Below are 20521 nucleotides of genomic sequence, written 5' to 3'. Positions count from 1 at the left end.
AAGGAAGCGATATGGCAGCTTTTGGTATGAAAGATCCTTCAGCTCCGATTGACGAGATCAAACAATACCGAATTGGACGATGCATAAGCAGCAAAGAAGCCATATGGCGCATTTTTTCTTTTCCCATTCATGAGAGATATCCAACCGTGGTTCATTTGGCAGTGCATCTGGAGAATGGACAGCGCGTGTATTTCACAGCAACTAACATTCATTCCAAAGTTTTATCTCCGCCGCGAACAACCCTGACTGCCTTCTTCGCGCTATGAGCGAATTATGAATTCGCGAGGTCTCTGTTATATGTGGAAGTCCCGAGATACTACACATGGAATACGGTGACGAAGAGTTTCAAACGACGTAAGCAGGGTAAAGGTCGAGGGGTATTTGGATTTGTTTCATGCGATGCTCTAGGTCGGCTTTATACTGTACATCCGAATAATCAAGAATGTTTCTTTCTTCGCCTGTTGTTGGTCAACGTTCGAGGACCGAAATCTTTCCAAGACCTGAGAACGGTGGATGGCGTGATCTATGAGACTCACTTGGCTGAAGCCGCGGACACCGCATACCCGCAACAAATACGTACGTTGTTTGCTATTATGTTGACAACCTGTTCTCCATCGAATCCCCGAGATCTCTGGGAGAAATATGAAAATCATTTGACCGAAGATATACTGAGAGATCGGCGGCGAGAAATCCATGATCCTAATCTTCCGTTTTCATTGGACATGTTCAATGAGGCCTTGATTTTAATCGAAGATTCCTGCTTATCCATTATGAACCGACGATTGAATCAACTCGGATTGTTCGCACCTGATAGATCAGGAAATAGAATTTCTGATCCTGATATTGACCGCGAAAGGAACTACAATGCTCAGGATTTAGCCTTATTCGTGGAAACCAATCTCCCGAAATTGTTACCGGAACAACGTGATGTTTACGATACGCTCGAGGAAGCAATTAGGATGCGTGAAGGGGGTTCTATTTCTAGATGCACAAGGGGGGACAGGAAAACCTTCCTTATAGCGCTTCTCTTGGCGAGAATTCGATCTCAGGGTAGGCTTGCACTAGCAATGGCTTCATCTGGTATAGCGTAAAAAAGCTATACGTATTTAATCGTTTAGAATAGGTCATATGAAGACTAGGTCCCTGTTCCGTCGCTTTTTTTTGATCGTTGTCATTTGTGAGGGATTCTTTGACTTATGTAGTCTGTTCTTATAAATTGTTCCTTCTTGGTGAATTTTTATCAAGTGGTGCACAGGGGCGCGGCACAGCGCGCGGGTCGCGCTAGTTGCTTATAATTTTCTTCGAACTAATGGAAAGAAATGACTTTTGTTTCCACCATTGAGCACAGCATCCAATCTCAAGAAGCGAATCATACCGCACTGGCGACGCGCGGATTAGGTGATAGCGGAGGACTAAAGGCTTGGAGTGAGCATTTTCTTTTTTTCGAATCAAGACACCTGTGGAAATCTCCCACGAAAGATGCAGGGGAGACCTATCGGTTCCGATACCCGATGAGCTCGACGCTCAAGTCTTCATGCTCGTTGCTGCCGTCCGAGGCGTCTGATGAGACTAAGCCGCCATTCTGAACGGCATTTCCCCCGACTAATGGTGTTTTTCAGCCCCGACAAATCTCAATGAAGAATCGCTCGGGAAACGGCAACGATTTCTTCAACGGTTCTTGGTGCAGGCCGTGCAGACTTCGCAGTCCCGATCAGAATCCTCAGAATCACTCATAACCTACACATTATGAATCGCGGCACTCAGATTGTTCGATCGCCGTGAAAGGCGTCTCTTGTCTCAGCGCGCGCTTGTGCGGATTCCGAACATGCGCGAGCTCTGCCATGCGCGCATCGAGTTCGAAATCTTGCGCGGATCGGCACGGGTCCGGAAATTAATGTTTACTTTGGAGAATCGAAGCCGGTTCGAAATGCGGGAATTTCGAAGTGGATCCTGAACGTGGCCTTTTGATTCGAAGATTCCGAATTTTGTGCACACATTGCGATGGGGAGATCCCGTCAGGCCCCAAAGTTCCGACGGAATGCATACAGATTCACCCCGTACCGATGGATTTCTTTCAAGTTGGGGAGAATACCCAGAGGACGGCCTCTTCCAGAAGACCAGCGAGATCGGGTGTTAGAGTTGTCCTCCAGAGCCGATGCTCAAATCTCGGAGAAGAATTCGGAAAAGGTAAAGAAGTCTAGCATTGATATGTAGTTCGCGGAGTGATCAGAATTTTCCGCTTCCGTAGGAGCGATGTGATCTCTCATGACGATGACGATTGATGTCGAACTATGGAATGTGAGGTTCCAGGGACATACCTTTGACGAGAATAATGGAGACTGGTTCCGGGGTTACAGTGAGTCGCCTGTGAGTCTATTAGGGACAGTTTCTCGTTGATTGAATCAGATACTGAAGCTCGTACGATCGAGCGTCGAAATCGACACCCGGCATTCTGAAAGGCGGCGCCTATAGTTTCAGTTCGAGTCGTTCCGGACGCGGCACTCGTCAGTTTCACAATCTTGGAGCCTGGAAGAGCCGGTGAGTTCCCTAAGCAGCTGTCGCTATAATGTGTACGGAGACGCATGAGCAGAAAGCTGAGTGAAGTTCCAAAGCTGTATTGACTGAAATCGGCGAGAAACCCATTTCATGTTGCCGTCTTCCTACAAGCGCATTGATTGAGCTGGTTTCCCTATAACCACTCGTAGATGCCAGAAATGGAACACTTGGAAGGCGGAGATTTTTCAAGCAGCAGCCTCCCTTCAAGTCAGAGAGCTCGTCCCCGAGGGAGCGGGGTGTTCCCGTTCGACTCGCTGACAAGAAAGTCTCCGTCGCTGGTGAGAGCATCGATTCCGAAGAATATACGATCAAGGGTATATATCGCCACCCTGGGGGATGGTGGGCAGAGCTCTAGGGTGTTTCTCGGCTTCCCTGACCCCATCTTCTTGTAGGACATACTGCCGCATGCACAATCACAATCTCCTTCTTTCTCGATGAGCACTCAACAAAATACACGCCGGGAAGCGACGCTCTTGAACAGCTCCAGCAGTGGCGGAGAGGTGAATATTTCCTTGCGAAGGCGCCCACGAGAGTTCTTGGTCGTTTACCTTTTTTGTTCCGGGATGGATAATGGGTCGAAAGATGCTACTGTCCGATCACTTATTTGCGGCACTCTCTCACCCAACAGCCAGAGACACTCTGCTCACTCGAAATTCGCTCCACGATCGACCCCGCAAGTATGCCACAGCCCTCTGGGGAAAATACTACGCTCGACTCCCAGGGATCAGTTCCTCCCGAGCTCGATCGAAGATCCCAAGATTCCATAAAGTCCCTCGACCTCCCTTCCCCTGCTTCGGCGCTCGTCTCGAGTGAAGAAGCCCAAGAATCTATCGATAGGTCTCGATCCGGAAGTTCGGCAACCAGTCCTCATCGGCATCGAGAAGAAGGAGGGCTGCCGGAGAAGGAATTCGATTACAATGAGTCACTGGTGTCCATTAGAAACTCTCCTGCAAGGTCGGATGTCAGAAGTTCTTCTCAAAGTAACCAAAGTACAAGTTTCCACGGTTCTAATGAAAATGAAGGTTCTCCGATTCGAGAATCTGCTGAAGTACTGGAGGGTGATTCTTCCGGACCCACCGCACGCCCTCTTGCGACTTCTGCGTCAGATTCTTCTGACCGAGACGGAACTCAGGCTCTTGTGACGGCCTCGCGGCGAACATATAGCGACGGAGCTCCCGATGATGATTTCTCGAGCGCTCCCTCGGAAGCTGCTGCCAGTTCCCCCGGGAGCAACTCTTTCGCATCTTCCGAAAGTACTCTAAACGGTGGATCGCATCGGAGGGGCGTCGAGTCAAGACGGGGGGAGGGGTCCTATTCCCGTTCCGAACCATCCTCACAACCTCCAGCATCTAGTCAAGAATCCTCTACTCATACTCTGTCGTCGAGGATGACTGAGAGGACCCTCGAAGAAGCCTACGATGAGCTACGTTCAGATGAGGGAAATACATCGACACCGACAGCAGCTAACGAATCCTCCACGTCTCGGTCGACTTCTTCGACCAACAGCCAATCGCGCCGACGACGCAATGATTTGGCTTCACAGCTGGCTGACGCTCGGAGATCCGATAGTGACGAGCTGGCTCTGTTGTGGTATCAGCTGGCCCGGAAAGAAACGATGGATTCTTTCGGAACGGAGGATTAGCAAGTTTTATTTACTTTAAATTGTCATCAATCGCCATGAGCCGTAAGTTCACTGCTCTCACGACGATTTTGTGCATCTTCTGACGCACGAGACATTAATCTTAAAGGAGGGGAACCCCGCAGGATCAGCGTGCGTTGGAAGTTCGACTCAGCTGTTTCCTGTTAGAAGTATTGTGATATCGAACCTGTGCTTTGGCGCTTCTACATCTTTAAATATACTGGTTTTAGTTTCTAGCATCGACCTTCGGAATAAAACACTTCCGCTAAGCATATCGCCATGTCATTCGCTCGAACCTATTCTAGTCGAGAGCTCAGGGTCGATACTCGGGTCTCACAGTCCTTGAGATCAAGTCCTCCGCGTTTGGAAGCAGTCATCGTAGGCGGCGCATCAAGAAGATCGACTGTGAAGGGAAGCATCACGGAGGCGTCAGCGACGACCGCACGCAAACCGTCCACGTCGGTGCCGCGGATTCCTTCGGTTTAGGTATCATGTATCATTCAATGTGAGTACTTCGAGTCGATGTCATTATACCTCGGCGGTCAGTGCCTCTGCGGATGCTTGCGGAACTCGAATTACCCCCGAACTCGGTCACCTTGTTAAGTATCTCATTCCGGTCTCTCGGCCTCGATCACTCGGCCGCCCTCTCGATCACCGCTCGTGCCACTGTGATTGAAGACGTGCTCCGAGTGTGAGGTCGTCGCGTGGGCGAAGACTCTCGAGAGTATATTTTAAGCTTTCACGCGTTCAGCGGGATATTTCCAAATAATGCAATCAGAGAAGTGTATTTTCCCCTGTGGGGAGATTTCTGAGTTGAGACCATCGAAGAGACCCTGCTTACGACTGGTCGCCGTTTCCTAACCGCCGCGATAAGAAGAAATTTCCAAGTCCATCTTAGGATACTCGCTCTTGAGCTCGGCATCAGCGATGCCTGTGGACGGGAAATATCTCCAGCCCCAGTTCAGCACCTACTTGCGCTCATATCCCCCCGTAGTGACTCGTATGACAAGTTCCCTGGACGGCGCGGCCTTCTGTATTCAGGATTTCCGGATTATCATTGAATATAGCAGGGTGGGTACTGCAAAATCGTTATTTATTCAAACCTGTTCAGCTTCTTCGGCTTTCCGGATGCTGCATTCAGCTTGTCCGACTCTAGAGCTGGATGAAAATTGCTCTCATCCAAATCGTGAGTCGGCGTCAACTTTCTTCCCCCTCCACAATCCTTCACGTAATATGCCATCGAGCAGAGGCAAGGTTTCGATCCCGAGAATCCATTGATGGGGCGGAACGTCGCGCGGCATCTTCAAGGAGTGGTCACGCTAGAAGTCGAGCTCTGAAGCTTGCTAGCTGCGCAGGTTTGCTGCTTGAGTTGAACGCCGACGAGGAGGTAGCTCGTCATCAGGTTGAAGACCTGAAAGATTTTCGAAGATTTGGAAGGATAAAAATTAGAGAGAGGAGAAGTTTGATCCGCGGAGAATTTTTCTCGGGAGGAGCTGAACCCACGATCAGTAATGATCCTTTTGTGATGGTGGCGAAGCCGAAGAACGTGTAGCCGATCTGAGTTCCTTGGAAGCGCGTCATGAAATTTATCACGACTGCATTGAAATCGCATGTCTGAGAGGAGAATCGCTGCAGAAGATGTTGCGGTCCGTGTGCCTGGAGAGAGGCACGGACTTATGATAAGATCAACGGTCGACTCGAATCGACAGGACTCGAATCGTGGCATCCACGATACTCACCGAAGTGTTGGCGGTGTTCGCCACCATGCAGACCATGCTGATGGACGCGACTAGAGCGACACACCACAGGAGGATTCCGAACAACTGCGGTGACCTCGAGATTCCCTCCTGGGTGAGAACCGTGACTTGGGTTCCAAGGATCGCGAACAGCGGGACACAAACCATCAGGTTCATGCCGATGATCACGCTGACAATGCTGTCCACTACTTGCAGGAGATCACAGCATTTATCGTGACCCATGACAGCTACCTGAAGGGAAACGGGGGGAAAAAGTATTCAGATCACTAGGGAGGAATTTCGCTCAAACTCTAGATCCACTGGAAACAACCAGAGTTCTTTGACTACGATTTATCTCACTCAATCTTGCGGTCATTCACCTGAAAAAGCACCTGATCTTCACACTTGAGGGCGATTCTGAATTTATCGAGCGCTGTGTCGAAAGAGATCTTCAGTGGACCGTAGGTCAGCAGGACGACCCAGAGGATAGAAGACATCCAGGCGGTCGAGTAGAGGATGAACTCGAACAGGACCACAGAGAATGTCGGTCTTGTGAATATCGTGTACACCGACGCATCCGCAGGTACTAAGATATTCACTTGTAGTATGATCTGGGCCACGAGCATTACGAGAATCAGCATCCGGAAACCTATGCTGAACCGTCGCGGGACCATCTGACCGTACGGCAGAAGAGAGGAATCTGCATGCGGAACCAGTTTAGGCGAATTAAGGATGAATCTCTCGCAAATTTTCCCGATTGCCTCCTCACGGTACCGCGAGGAGCCGGGGCCCCGCTAGCCCCCTGTCGGGTTTTCACATTTTGCTCTTCGCCCCGCCCCGGCGCCAAAGCAAGTGCGAGCCGCAGGTGCTGGAGATCGAGCATCCAGGGTCTGAGGAATTTTCAATGCCTTCCGCCCGGACGGATTGGGGGTTCCGAGAGCGGGAACCCCAAGGAAATTCGATGGATATGGGAATGTCCACGGGAATCCGAGGGAAATACCACTCTCACTCAGACCGGCAACGCACCAGTGGGCTCCCGCGTCGAGAAAAACCCTGATGGGTACTGACCTCGGAGAACGATGACGGCTCGATGTAGTTGACGATACCATCGGGAAGAGCAGAATTCGAAAACGGTCACTATCCGAAGCAAAGTACACGAAACGCTCATCATGATGTAGATAATTTTATCATGGGTTTGGATTTGTCGCAGGTAGCGGTTGTGAATTGGGCAGAGCGTCGGCCACACCATGGCCACCAATCCCGTGAAGCTGAACAGCAGTGACATGATGCATAAGCTGATGGCGTATATCTTGAAAGACAAGCTCGGACACCCGTGTTCCAGGAGCTCATTCACGCAGTAGATACCAGACAGTCTCGCGAAGAAGTAGTGCACCCGACAGATTCTACGGTCCTCATCGAGTACGAGTTTTTCCTCCTTGAGAGGCTTCATGCTCTGCCACTCCTTACAGTGTTCGATGACCACAGTACGCATCTCGAACGTCGTTTCTACGAAGTCTGATGCAAGGATTCCAATCATACCCTCAAGGTGCACCTGTCCCACCAGTCGCAAGAGATTGCTTTCATAACGGAAATGGCCTGCGTTCGGACCGCGCACGGCAGAATTATACCGGAGGCGCGGTAAATGACGGGAATCGATCTATGAACTTCGCATGGTAGGGAGATACAGGGGAATCGATGATTTTCATTATCGAAGCTGGGTCGCACCTCACACGTGGCTGAAATCTGACTGGGGACTTCATAAACAAGAGATTCCCCGCTGATGAAGTCTCAAATCTTGCAGCCGTAGACTACGCGTGGAAAAATTCCCGATGCAATCGCTTCAGGACCACAGGGATCTGATACCGTCGAAATCTATGCCGAAATTCGGGCCCGCACTGAACTCGTTTCATGAATGATGGTTTATTGTGGTCTAGATAAAGGTGTTTCTTATTTGTTCGTTTATACACCAGCCCAATCAGCCTTTCATATAAGATGTGAGATTTCGGCAGATCGTTGTTTGTCCCAATCCTCCCAGATTCTTTTTGTCCTTCTCACTCCCACTTGCATTGTCTGCTTCTTCGTCAAGTCCGAGACGGCACAGAAGTTCTTCCTCCGTGTAATAGACGTCGTTGCATTCGAAGATGACGTGCCCCATCTTCTCCTCGTGAATCTCACACCTTGGTTCCGGGGTACATCTTGTGAGTACCAGTTGATAACATGTTGGCCCTGGCCAGAGCTGTGAGGGCGCTTCCGTTGCTATCATTGTAGGTGGAGCCAGCTACACCTCAGCTTATCCTTCACTAGGCGCAATTGCTGAGCCTCGTACTGAGGGGTATGCTGACTCTTCAGATCACTATGCTGTTCTTTCGCATCTCGGGTGCCTCGCAATTTTCGAAAGCTCCATCGAAGATATTCAAGAACGGGTGTCCACCTCTTTCGGATCAGAGACTGATGTGTGAAGACTTGTATTTTGCTCGGAGTCGTTCAATTTCCTGGTACGCTTCGATTTTCATCCGAGTGAGCTCCCTCCTTCTCAAGATCGCTCCCGGTTACCCATTCTCTGACATTTATCCGACTCTCTCGAGGTATCTGAGTTTTCTTCGGGCATCCCTCGCTTCGGAGGAAACAAGGGAATAACACTCCAAAGGCGCCCACGCGTCTGAATTCCTTCCCTCAAATTATTTAGCAATTCTAGCCCAAATAATTCCTCAAAGCGCAGTCATCCATAGAAGTGTAAGTGTACTCTCTAATGCCGAAGACACAAAAGGGGTCGGAGGGGAAGCGGAGAAGGGGGGAAAATTGAATCAATTCAACGCGAGAGTACCCCTAAATATTGGTGTTTCCAAGCTTGCGGGAAGGAGGACCTAAGATAAGCGGCACAAAAGAGTTACATCGGCTTTCCCCGAGCAGGATAGTGCGATCCGACTGATGAAGGAAACTTGGGTGATGAATGGAAACCCTCAAAAATTAAAGAACAGATATGTGGGCTCAGATAAAAAGAGAGCCACAGGGAACATGCCAAGGCGGGAGTTGGAATACCACGATGAGATCTTAAACATAATCAGCGTAATGTAGCACACGGGAGTGTCAATGGGGATATAGAACTGTTCAAAAAAAACGGCGAGCTTATCCGGAAGAGAAAAGCTGAAAAATCAAATATCATCATGGTTGGAGACATCATCGTCATAGGAGAAGATATGAACGCGCATTTGAGTCGATTCTCGGAGAGGCGAAACTCCAGAGGAGAGAGGAGACCCACCGATGAACTCCGGTAAGCAGAACTTGGTAATACTTGAAAGCGCGGTAAGAGGTCGCGGAGCAGAATGCTTAGAAATGCCAAAAGAAAAGCTCCTGAGCAGGCTGAGGAGATCCTTGCAGGCTTCCGGGAAGCGAAATCTATATTGATGTTGCGAAGGAGTAGTATTATTGAGAGACGACGAGGACAACATTGCTCCTTGTGAGAGGGCCGAAGATCACCTCCCTGGAATGATCAAGAAGATGCTCGGGGCTGAATTCAGCGAGAATGGAGATGAGATTGTCTCACCAGTGGAATATCCCATTTCGGGCTCTGATATTTGCGAGGACGACCCCCGAACGGCTCTGGGGAAGATGATCTCCTTCTCATTGATTATTACCTTGAACACGTTTTATGCCCTCGCTTGAAAACACACGGTGAGTACTGTTATGCCTGAGTAAGCAAGGACGGTTTCCAGGCCTAATCGTTTCCGACGCAATCGATTCTGCAGGTCGTCCCAGCCCGGTCACGGTCGCATCCGAGGAATCCGGGGAGGTACAGACCACTGTTTGAAATTTATTCTTGCTGATGATCGAAACCGCGCAGTTTCTTTATGCGAAAAGGTACTTTCCCAACGTTCACCGGGATTATAGACTCCAAGAATCCCGCCCGTGGTGCTCTATACTGACTTGTGATGTCATGCCATGTTCCCCGATTGTCATGAAGGTGACGAATAGGCACCCTGAACTTGAATTTACCGACGGCTTGCAGCCCTACGAGATGCACCGCGCTTGCCGCCATCCGACCCCCGACTAGATGCATCGTACAAGCCGGCTCCTTCGGCCGCCGTGTGCCGTCAGCGAACAAGAAGACGAGCGAGCGAGCGACGGGGACGACCATCCACGGTTTGTTATTGTGTGTGAGTGTGTGTGTGTGTCGCTGCAGCCAGCGAGTCCGTAACCGGCTGGGACCTTCGTCGCGTACTTGGCGTCACAGGTTGACGTCGCCGTAAGTTCGGCATGTACAGGTCAGCGGTACTAGCCGCGGCTCTATTAGCGCTCTTTGTGGAGAGCGACGCAGAGACTCATCTATCGTCGGAGAGTCTCGGAGTCAGCTACGAGTTCAAGTTACACGTAGACGCCGGCAAGGAGGAGTGTTTCTATCAATATGTTGAGCAAAACGCCTCGGTCTACGTTTCCTTCCAAGTGAGTGGTATTTCCCCGTAGCTTGGGTTGGGGAATTTTCCTTTCCTCCCCACCAATAGACTCCGAAGCGATCTCATGTGACTTCCCCGCGGAAAACCTGTTGCGCTCCATGGTGCACTGCTCGAGCAGGTGACAGCTGCTGCTTTGCATCTTGAGCTCCCGGAAGATTTCAAACTGACACGATTTGCCGAGAACATCCATAATTGTTTTACAATCAATCCCAGCATCAATGTCTTGACATACCCCGCGTGGATTCGCCCAGCAGGAGAATGTTCTCCTCAGGGAAAATGGGTCAAAACGCGGCAGAGCCGAGAACCGGGGCTCATCGGCCTACCGTGGTTGCGGTTCCCGCTATGTTTCTTTCCGTCGGCGAGTCTTGACTGAGCTCACGTCGACCTGATCATTTCTCGCTCTCTCGGGAATTCGCGATCTCAAATATTCATCATTCACCACCGTTCCTCGTTCATGTTTAATTTTGGAGCTCCAACAGATCAGAGAATTCTTGTCGCGGTGGCGAATTCGAGAACGAAATTTTCGTCCGGAGAAAATATCGGTGCCCAGTTTTTGACGCTGAGTTGGTCTCTTCGACGATCTCGGAGGCTTACGGAGCGACGGCGACCCGAATCGGTTGGATGCTATATACTTCTCGTGTTTCAGGCGCGCTCTGAGTTCTCTGACCACCCAACGCTCATACCTAGTACTGTCCGTGAGGACTAGCCTCTGTTCCCAGAAGCCACGTGATTCGACGTTTTAGCGCAATTATCAGAGATCGACGACGATGACCGAGATGGGCTTCCTATTTACATAGTTTTATTCGGAAGAGCTCCGGCTGAAGCATTCGGGCCGACAATTGAATATCTCTTCCGCAGGTTATACGGGGCGGAGATGGCCACGCTGCCTTTTCTGTCACGGGTCCGTCCGGTCATGTTCTACTGCCCTACGAGTGGAAAACGTCTGCGGATTTCGAGGAGCAAGAAGCGCCGATCACGGGCCACTACACACTATGCATAGACAACAGTCTTTCACATTTCGCCGAGAAGCTCGTCTCGATCTATTTCAACTCCTTCATAAAGGAAAACTGGAATCAATACATCGCCGAAATCGAGCAACACGGTCTCGCCGTCAGCAATTTCACGGTGGGTGACCATTTGATTTCTTTCCGGTCGGAAAACCGAGCTTCCTCTGCATGAGCCCATTCTGTTGAGCCTACAGCGGTATGACTCCCCGTTTTTTTTTGCAGACGACCATCGAAAAACTCGAATCGAATTTGAACGACATCTCCAAATACCAAGAACACACGAAGAACACTCTAGTGGTCGATTGGTACCTCCTGAAAGGGAACAATTCATGGGTTCTGTATTGGTCGTTATTGCAATGCAGTGTTATAATTTTAGTTACGGCCGCACAAGTTTACTTCATCCGGAACTTCTTCAGCGATCCGAAAAGCGGTGGAAAAACGAGGATCTGAGGATATTAACCATGGTATCCGATAAACATGCGATACAGGCGTTGCTCATCCTGGCGAGGAAAAGTGACGTCATGTCGGCAGGATGAAATGCCGCGTTGGCACTCATCGCGGCAATCCCATCTTCGACGATGGATCGAAGTCGGTGATTTTAGAGACTGAACGGCTTCGAGGTGAAGGGGTGCGAGACGCGCAGGTTGTGCGAAAGACTGCGACTTGAATGAGTTCCCGAGGCGAACTCCTAGAGGTTTAGTCCTGGGGAAGCGCGTGTTTAAGGAAGAAGAGGTCGAAGAAGGAATATATAATCGGAGGAGCCACGAAAGTGCCTTCCTTTCTAATTGAAGAAACCTGCTCCCGTGAGGATGTTCTACTGATTTAGTTGATGATCTATTGGATTCGTAGAGATTTTTCAATCGCCATGCCAAAAGCACATAATTGGGAGGCTGAAAAAGTTTTCCCATGCACTGCGATTATGTCAATCATACCTGGAATGGACTTATCGATGGACAAGTTGCGCTCTCCAGGGCTCTCAACGCGTTCCTTTTTTGTTTCAACCTCGATGATGATGAGCATCAATACACAAATGACGAACTGGGTGATTCCGCCGCTTATGTTTGCTCAATCAAAGTTTGCCGCGGAGCCGAGGTTGATCATACTTCTTGCTATCAGCCAGTTTATTCCCCCCAAACAGAATTGCGTTGCTGAGTCGAAGTAGGTAGTGTAATTTCTTTGCTAATCGCCCCTGGTGGCGACAAAGATTCTCATCAGAGTTTTCTGTGATGAGCGGGGCGACCAGATGGACGTGATGTGTTCGCCTCGAACCCGTGGTGACTGGCATGAATGTATGTATGAGTGTAAGTCAGAGATTGCGATGAATAAATTGAGTTATTTCCGTATAATTTCTCCTTAATCCGAGACACTTGTGACAGCCGATGAGCGGGATCTCACACGACCGGGCTCATTGGAAAACTGCGCGAATTCTATGAAGCGTCGTCGAAGAGCTGACCGCGCTGCTGTGGGATTTCGGTCGCAACAGAATAAATGTGTGAGGTCCATCCCTAGATTCCTAGGGCAAGGTGTATTCTCGCGTTAGTTTTCTAGCAAGAGAGTGTTGCAGAGATTCGCAGAAAAATCGAGGCTGACGAAGTTTCCACAGCCAACACAGCCCTGCCTAACCTTCTCCTCCGCACAAAAACGGCAGCGCGAACCTTGGATCGCCAGCATGTTGTACTCGAGTCGGAGCAACGAGCGCAGAATGCGGGGAAGTCACCCTAGTTTCCTCTGCGAGAGTAACTTCCGCCGAAGGTTCCCGAGCAGCACGACGCGTTCCGGAGCGTGTCGAGTACTGAGTGAGAGCAATATCCATTATTATCCGCCACCATCTTCTCGATCGATGACCAAGCAGGTGATTCGGGCCCATGGTGGTGTGTCTTGCTCCAGGCAGACAAGCAGAATTTCTTATATTCCACATCGAGAGCGACCTGCGACCTATGGTAGGGATCAGCACCCCATGCAGAGAAGTTCGAGGAAACGCATGATAAGAATTAAGACGAGTTAAAAGTTTGATCCACGGATTTTCTATATTTATAGGCTCATGTACAACCAGAAACTATTGTATCGTTGTCATCGATCTTCCATCCGTCACCAGCCTCTGTGAAAACCTTTTTCTCTCTCTTTTGGTGAAATACTCTCTGTTCATTAAATATCTCATATCTCGTCTCTTCCCTCTCCTCCGAAAAACTCCTCTAAAAGTGGAATACACGGTGATTGAAGCCGACCCGCAGAAAGTCCGCGAATTAGTGCACTCTCCCTGTTCGGATTCAGCGTTCGTAAACACTCCAATCTCTTCGCTTACTCGTGTAATCTTCCCCGTGTACCTATCTATATGTGTGTTCCGGTGATTTTTTGGGTGATCACGTGGGTTCGTGAGTTAGCCGGGCGACGTGTCAGCAATCGGGACGTTGCTCCGTTGACGTCCTCACACGGGCTCGGTTCTCAAAGAAAAATCGGTTGTTGTAATGCGTCGGAGACGAGCGAATCGAGGAAATCCTCGAGAATGTCTGCGACGAGCGGTCGAATCGTCTCGCACTCCTTCCTCGGCTTGTGTCGGGAAACGTGACATGAGGATGCTCTAACTTGGAAGGCTAACCGTTCTATGTGTCGATTGACGACGCTTAAAGCTAATATTGACACCAACGACCGGAGTATGCTCGGCTTCCGGGGCGACCGCGGGTGGGGAAGACCCCGCTACGTCAAAAATCGTCAGAGGCGCGGAACTTCACTCCTTCCTTGTTCCTTGGATGGCCCGGATGAGAGCTGAGGGACGAGGGTAAGGATGTGTGAAGAAATATCACGAAGCCTTTCAGGGGACCAGAACGTACCTTTTGCCGCCCAGCGCGAGCATGATAGGTTTTGTGCATAATATTCGGATTTTTTTATTTCAACCAAAAACGAGACCCCTGACTCTTTGATCGATAGTTCCTCACGAACGGACCAAAACACTTTGATTACAGCCACTAGCTCCGGTCGTCAGGCCGCGGGAAATTTCGTTCCCGAAAACAGGATGCAGACCGATGGAAATAGCTCAGATTGCGAATGGCTCGCCGTGAACATCAGCTCGAATTCCCTGTGTGAAAATGTCTTCTACTCTCCCAGACCCAACCCCTGTGGACATCTGACCTTCGCGTTCCTTTATGGGTCTTCCTATGTAGCTTGCACGCTCTTCTCCGTTCGATCGCTCATTTGGATTATCTCTCCTCCTCTGTATTGAGTTTTTCCCCTCCAACTCTTCTCTAGCGTCTCGCTCGTGCTCAACTTCACACCCCGTCTCCGCCTGGCCAACCTCAACCATCCGGGTCGGCAACACAACCTGCTGTGCGTAAAACACGAAGTTTCTCTCATAATCGTTCTTGTTTCGCTCCCATTTAGAATCGATCTCCCATGTGCCACGGATCGGTGTCGTGTGCTCCCGTGTATTCTTACTTAATGGAGTCTTCGCCATTTAAGGCGTTATTCATCTTGCTTGGTATCACTGTTCCCTACTCCTCACACATCACAGCGGTTCTAAAAATTAGTCCATATAATCTGTACTTCGATCGTTCCCGCAAGGAATCTTGAGAGGGGGACATCGCGACGAAGAGTTGACATTCGAGAAGCGATTCGATCTCGGTGGATCGCGCGGCAATCGCCTTGTTCCCCTCCTCTGTAATATCAGAGCACCGGGTGGGATTCGCTCACATGTTCTCAACATTTGGAACGGTATCCGGGATCGTTCGACTGATCGATGCTCGCAGGCGGTATAATCCGAATTTCGACGGAGTCGAGATTTATGTTAAGATGTTCTTTCCCCTGCTTCTGTGAAGAGTCAACGGAGTCCGCGGAGAGGACGCTACGCCGTTGAACGTTGCAGCATTTGGTGAGAATGTTATTGACTGGACGAATGGGAACACACTTGTCCGGATACGGTAGATTGAAAGGGAGGAGAAGATGACAGAAGAGCTTGAACTCCTTCTCTGACGAAGTCTTTAACTTCAACGGCACTCCCAAATTTTGACTTTTTCGTCGACACTTCCCGTGACACAGTACGGTGCCGTAGGATGGAAATCCATGGTAGTGCAGAAGTGATCATGAGCGTCCAACGTCTTGCAGCAACGACCTGAGGAAGGCGCGATAATGTATAGAGTATTCCGGTTATCCCAATACTCTTAAAGAAGCATAGGTTGGGTATCATTATGTGGGCCACGAGTCACCCCGTGGATCTTCGGAAATAAGCGTGACTGCAGAAAACACTTACGAGATTTAAGATCCCAAACTTTTACAGTTTTGTCATCGGATGCACTGAGGAGGTACTTTCCACCTGGGTGGAATTTGAGATCCCGCACCCAGTTATCGTGCCCTGTTAGGGTGAGCAGACACTGACCGGTAGAGGCGTCCCAAATTTTTATAGATTTGTCCCGACTCCCAGACGCGAGGAACGGTCCCTGCCGTTTCTTGTCAGAAGCGTTCTGGAATACCGACCAATCATGTTCAATCAGATCGAGATTCGGTGGCTATTTTCGGACACTCGAGATGAAAGTCTGCGTATATGGCTTACGTCTGGAGCGGCAGCTTGATTTATGGCCTCGGCGGCAGATTCCGGAGCCCAAGCTATGCATTCGACCGTGTTCTCGTGTTCACGCATCTCTTGGCGGCATTCCTTGGCTTCGAGGGCCCAGATCCGGATCGAATGATCCTGAGAGCACGACGCCAGCAGTAAGCCGTCGCTGTGGCACGAGATCCGACGAACCCATTCCCGATGACCTGTGGGATCACGTATCAATTTTTTCAATGGAAATGAGGGAAAGGGAATATTGTCTATATTAATTCGCCCCTTCGATGCTTCGTCCTATGTAACCCCCTGCGGCCAGGCACTACGTGTTCGCCGGAGACTCACCGGTAAGTGTTTTTACACAATAACCGCTTGCCACCTCCCATACTTTAATTGTTTTATCCCTAGAACAGGACACTAGATGGTCCCCCGAAGGCAAGAAGGCCACGGAGCTGACGTTGTGGTCATGACCGCGCATTGTACGAACGCATTCGTAGCTCTCGAAGTCCCACAGCTTTATCGTCATATCCGCTGAGCACGACGCCAACAGCTGTGATTTCGCAGGAATAACGAATAGGTTAGCAAAGAGTAATCCACATCGGCATTTTGCAGAGTTGGCTATATGCGCGACGACATCATTGTCCAAGCAGATCAAAAGATCCGAACAATACCTTCCCGCCATTAGGATCTAGGGCTAAATCCTGGACGACGTCGGTGTGACCCTTGAGCGTTTTCTCAAAGTCTCCGCTCTCGTAATCCCACAGCTTGATTGTAGCGTCTTCCGAAGTTGACACCACCATAGAATAAGTTGGATGGAAGATGACGGATGTGATTGGTCCTCGATGTCCCGACAAACAATACCTGGGGACGGACGGACACGAAAGTCATCTTCCGGCTTTCATAAAGGATTTTGGAACAGAACCAGGTCCGTCAGCCGAGAGTACAGTCATCGTCAGCTAATGGCTCACCTTTCGGGTGGTCGGGGAATCCATTCTGACGGCAACCGTTTGTCCCGCGTTGGGGCTCCACTGATGTATTCTTTTTCTTGGGCGGCGATTTTCGATTCTAATTCGAACACCTGTCAGGGAGCAGAAGTTTCATTCAGATCTTACGACAGACAGGTGTCAGTCATATCTCGGCGATATGACAGTGGATGGAGAGGGGGAGCGAGCAAGTGTCTCATTGACTGAGTTTTCCAGCAGCATCGCGACGGAAGTATGTGGGCTGTCGGTGACGATCGTGATGATGCATGAAGAGACTATGTAGAACTAATGAACGGAGACAACTACAAGCCCATCGAGATCACGAGAGATTCAGACCGCGAGTTCTTCATCGTGAGACGACTCAACAACGTGGAGAAATCGTTCCGTGAGCCCCAGCTTGTCGGCTCCCGAACCCTGCCCTTCATCTCTTGAGATCAGAAAGCTTCTAGTGAAACCATCATGATAAATTTCATCAAATCTAGATCACCACCCTTTGTCTTCCTGCTCTGATGGAAAAATAAGATATCTCGCCCGTCACTCATCTCAATCCTTTCTCCAAGGTGCAAGCTTGGAGTCCCCTCCCCCATTTCTTACCGAGACGCCTCTGTGGCCACACCGTCAATCTCTCGCTATCTCGAAATTCGATCATATGATTTTTCTCACCTTTTTCTGCATTCGCACGACCGAGGTCCATTTCTTTTCTAGAAGACCCGCTGCGGTTTTATCCTGCTCTTGAGTAAGATTCGCTTCTCTTTTGAAAGACTCGAGCGCCGACATGAAGCCCTGACTGCTGAGGTAGTCAGCAATTGCCTTGTGCCTGGAAGAGGAATCCATCGTTCAGTATCGAGAGACTCCGTAGGTACATACGTTGGTACTTCCACCCGGTGAGCGGCGTGAATTATCCCAAACTTTTGGTCTCCGGAAATATTCGACGGGAATTCGTTGACCACGAATGTCGGCCGTCAAAGATCGAGTTCATAATCCTTCCGACGAATGCCGTCCCGAAGACGAATAGTCGGCCAGTCAAGCAAACCGGCACGCAGACAAGTATGGCATGATGTCAGTCTTCCGATGAGTCATCACGCTTCCACTCGGGCCTTCACAGACAACTTCTGAAGTTCCTTCGGCCAGAAGCGCTGGACGACTGACTTCGCCCGCGAACACGGAGGTAGTGGCTCGAATAAGAGCCGCTTAACACGGAAAAAGTCCGCATCGGGTTTCTTATCTGTTTTCAAGTTAACATCCGTCGCCCACAAGAGTGGTCGAAAAACTCGCTTCACGAAGCTCGTAATAGTCAAGCTCTCATCCTCCCACGGAACAATTGGTAAATCATTCTTCACTGACCTCGCGGCCGGAGCTGATCGTTCTGATACCGACTCGCGGAATTATCTGTACCGCAGATATTTTCATTACGGTGTTACAAGCGCGTTCCGTGTTCCTGAATGGGCTGACGCGTGACTCATGCGTACGCCAGGTACCTACGTCCACCCTTTGATCCGTGGTGCGTTACGAAACCGACGATGATTCTTCAACACTGAGAAGGGTCCCATCCACAGTCACGGTGGCGCCGAATGTCAACGGACGAGAGCTCAAACACCACCTGCCATCGATACGCCACGGTAGAGAAAACGAACCGCCGACCGAGGCCTGCGGTTCTCTGTGAACACGATTGTTTTCATAGCATCCACCAAGAGGACGGGAGGCGACTTACTCCGAGACAGCAGAAGTAAAGTCCATCCTCGAACGCGGGTCCCCAGGGAGGGGATCGCAATGCGAGCGACGAGTGCCAGTGATCATGGAATCATCGAGGACAGATGCCCCATGAACGATGACAGCAAAAGGTCCGGGAATCGCCCGCTCTCGACCTACCGAGTTGGGTGATAACCGTCTCGGATTAGCGGTCGCATCCTTACCAAGTCTCGAAATTCTAATGAAGGGTCGAGATGACGTTTGCTCATGCATTGCATTCGCCAGGTTTCGTGGAAATAGTTTCGAGCTCGAGTCTCCGACGGCGAGTCCTCATCCCACAGCGGACGTTTATTATGACAAGTGAGCCACCGGCTCCCGGCCTTCCCCATTAAGGGCTGCTCCTCTGTTAAGGGGAGGCAACATATTGACAGTCGTCGGGATCGGATTCGCTCTCTGGAGATCGTCGAGAGTGGGCTTGGCTCGGAATTCGCGGCCCGGGAGTGTTCGAGTCGGAATCCGGAAAATGCTCTCGTGGAACTAATGGATTGCTCCCTTCTCCTTAAAGAAGGATAGGCGTTTTCAGCGACGGAAAAGCGCTGAACGAGCGGCAATAACAAGCCCCCAATCGTCGAGAACAGAGCGAAATCTTTTATACAACACTGACCGCTCACCGCAGCAAGTGCTGTCAACTTCATGTCGAGAGAGAGAGAACAAAAAAAATGGCAATCGCGGTTCAGGAAACCGCTTTCAAGAAACTTACAGTTCCTCACGGGACTTCGGTGAGAGGACCATTTTCATGCCGACTTGGCAGCAAATCTTCGTGGAACAGTTCCTCTATGTTTATTGCTGAACACAGCCACCCACTTCTGCTACACTTCTCACCACTCACAGTTCAACTAGCGACCACAAAATCGCCGCCGCTATTGCTGTAAAGACAACAGGCCAAGAATGGCCGAGATCGAGTGCCGAAACACCTGAACCTCAGTCGGCCGTGCCTGTGTCTGCCAGAGGGATTCGATTCGGCACCGCGGGCAGACAGAACGAACAGCTCGGGTCTCGACAAACTACACGTCTCGATCGAACGACGACTACGACTACGACAACTGGTTGTTGGAGGAGGACACCGCCGCACCAACAGCCACCACTACCACCAGCAGCAGCAACCGCAACACCACGGCAGTTCTCATACAAGAAACAGGGGCGATGCCTAATGGTCGTCTGCTCGCTCGTTCGATGCCGTCGCTCAGTGAGGAAACTTTGGACTTGAGCAACGCGAGCTCGACTTCCCTACTTGTACGCTCAGAGCCGTGTCTTAGAGTTATGTTCCTGGACGAGGGAAGGGAGGACCGCTGGGGAACGGGACATAATCATCCCAATTGCCAGACGGAGTGAACTTGGGTTGCAGACCGACTACTCGACCCATAACAGTGAGGTAGATGATGTCGATGATCTTTGTCGTGGAGAGGCGAAAGATTCTCGGTTCCCATCGCAGTCGGAACTCGCGTCGCGCTTATGATGGATTACAGTGCGGCACAGCGCGACCCGCGCGCTGTGCCGCGCCCCTGTGCACCACTTGATAAAAATTCACCAAGAAGGAACAATTTATAAGAACAGACTACATAGGTCAAAGAATCCCTCACAAATGACAACGATAAAAAAAAGCGTCGGAACAGGGACCTAGTCTTCATATGACCTATTCTAAACGATTAAATACGTATAGCTTTTTTACGCTATACCAGATGAAGCCATTGCTAGTGCAAGCCTACCCTGAGATCGAATTCTCGCCAAGCGAAGCGATGAAAAGGAGGTTTCTTCTGTCCCCCTTGTGCATCTAGAAAATAGAACCTTCCTTCACGCATCCTAATTGCTTCCTCGAGCGTATCGTGAACATCACGTTGTTCCGGTAACAATTTCGGGAGAATTGTT

At 50.2% G+C, this 20521-nt stretch overlaps 2 protein-coding genes across 2 annotated transcripts; one reads left to right on the top strand and one right to left on the bottom strand.

The window, feature by feature from the left end:
* The first annotated feature begins 10093 nt into the window (after nucleotides 1–10093).
* On the top strand, nucleotides 10094–12721 carry LOC100908858 (transmembrane emp24 domain-containing protein 1). Its single transcript, XM_003738308.2, has 3 exons — nucleotides 10094–10371; nucleotides 11241–11507; nucleotides 11612–12721. Exons 1-3 carry the CDS (start codon nucleotides 10186–10188, stop codon nucleotides 11837–11839), a joined length of 681 nt encoding a protein of 226 aa, XP_003738356.1. The 5' UTR covers nucleotides 10094–10185; the 3' UTR covers nucleotides 11840–12721.
* Nucleotides 12722–14211: 1490 nt separating this feature from the next.
* On the bottom strand, nucleotides 14212–19699 carry Lis-1 (LisH and WD40 domain-containing Lis-1). Its single transcript, XM_003738305.2, has 8 exons — nucleotides 19356–19699; nucleotides 17570–17723; nucleotides 16892–17001; nucleotides 16595–16784; nucleotides 16269–16473; nucleotides 15930–16135; nucleotides 15630–15840; nucleotides 14212–15491 (listed from the first exon to the last, which is right to left on the bottom strand). Exons 1-8 carry the CDS (start codon nucleotides 19391–19393, stop codon nucleotides 15367–15369), a joined length of 1239 nt encoding a protein of 412 aa, XP_003738353.1. The 5' UTR covers nucleotides 19394–19699; the 3' UTR covers nucleotides 14212–15366.
* Between the last annotated feature and the right edge of the window lie 822 nt (nucleotides 19700–20521).

The sequence above is a fragment of the Galendromus occidentalis genome, unplaced genomic scaffold, assembly GCF_000255335.2.
Source record: "Galendromus occidentalis unplaced genomic scaffold, Mocc_1.1 scf7180000075883, whole genome shotgun sequence".
Taxonomy (NCBI): Eukaryota; Metazoa; Arthropoda; class Arachnida; order Mesostigmata; family Phytoseiidae; genus Galendromus; species Galendromus occidentalis.
The sequence above is the reverse complement of the archived record's forward strand: the minus strand, read 5'-3'. Positions and strand labels throughout refer to the sequence as shown.

Excerpts from the sequence above, each read along its gene's own strand:
- Lis-1 (XM_003738305.2), bottom strand. The coding sequence starts at position 19,393 with ATGAAAATGGTCCTCTCACCGAAGTCCCGTGAGGAACT. Across the intron at positions 16,474-16,594 it reads TAGATCCTAATGGCGGGAAG|CTGTTGGCGTCGTGCTCAGC; the intron begins GTATTGTTCGGA and ends GCGAAATCACAG. Across the intron at positions 15,492-15,629 it reads AGTTTGGGATCTTAAATCTC|GTCGTTGCTGCAAGACGTTG; the intron begins GTAAGTGTTTTC and ends CGCCTTCCTCAG.
- LOC100908858 (XM_003738308.2), top strand. The coding sequence starts at position 10,186 with ATGTACAGGTCAGCGGTACTAGCCGCGGCTCTATTAGCGCTCTTTGTG. Across the intron at positions 10,372-11,240 it reads CGGTCTACGTTTCCTTCCAA|GTTATACGGGGCGGAGATGG; the intron begins GTGAGTGGTATT and ends TCTCTTCCGCAG. Across the intron at positions 11,508-11,611 it reads TCGCCGTCAGCAATTTCACG|ACGACCATCGAAAAACTCGA; the intron begins GTGGGTGACCAT and ends TTTTTTTTGCAG.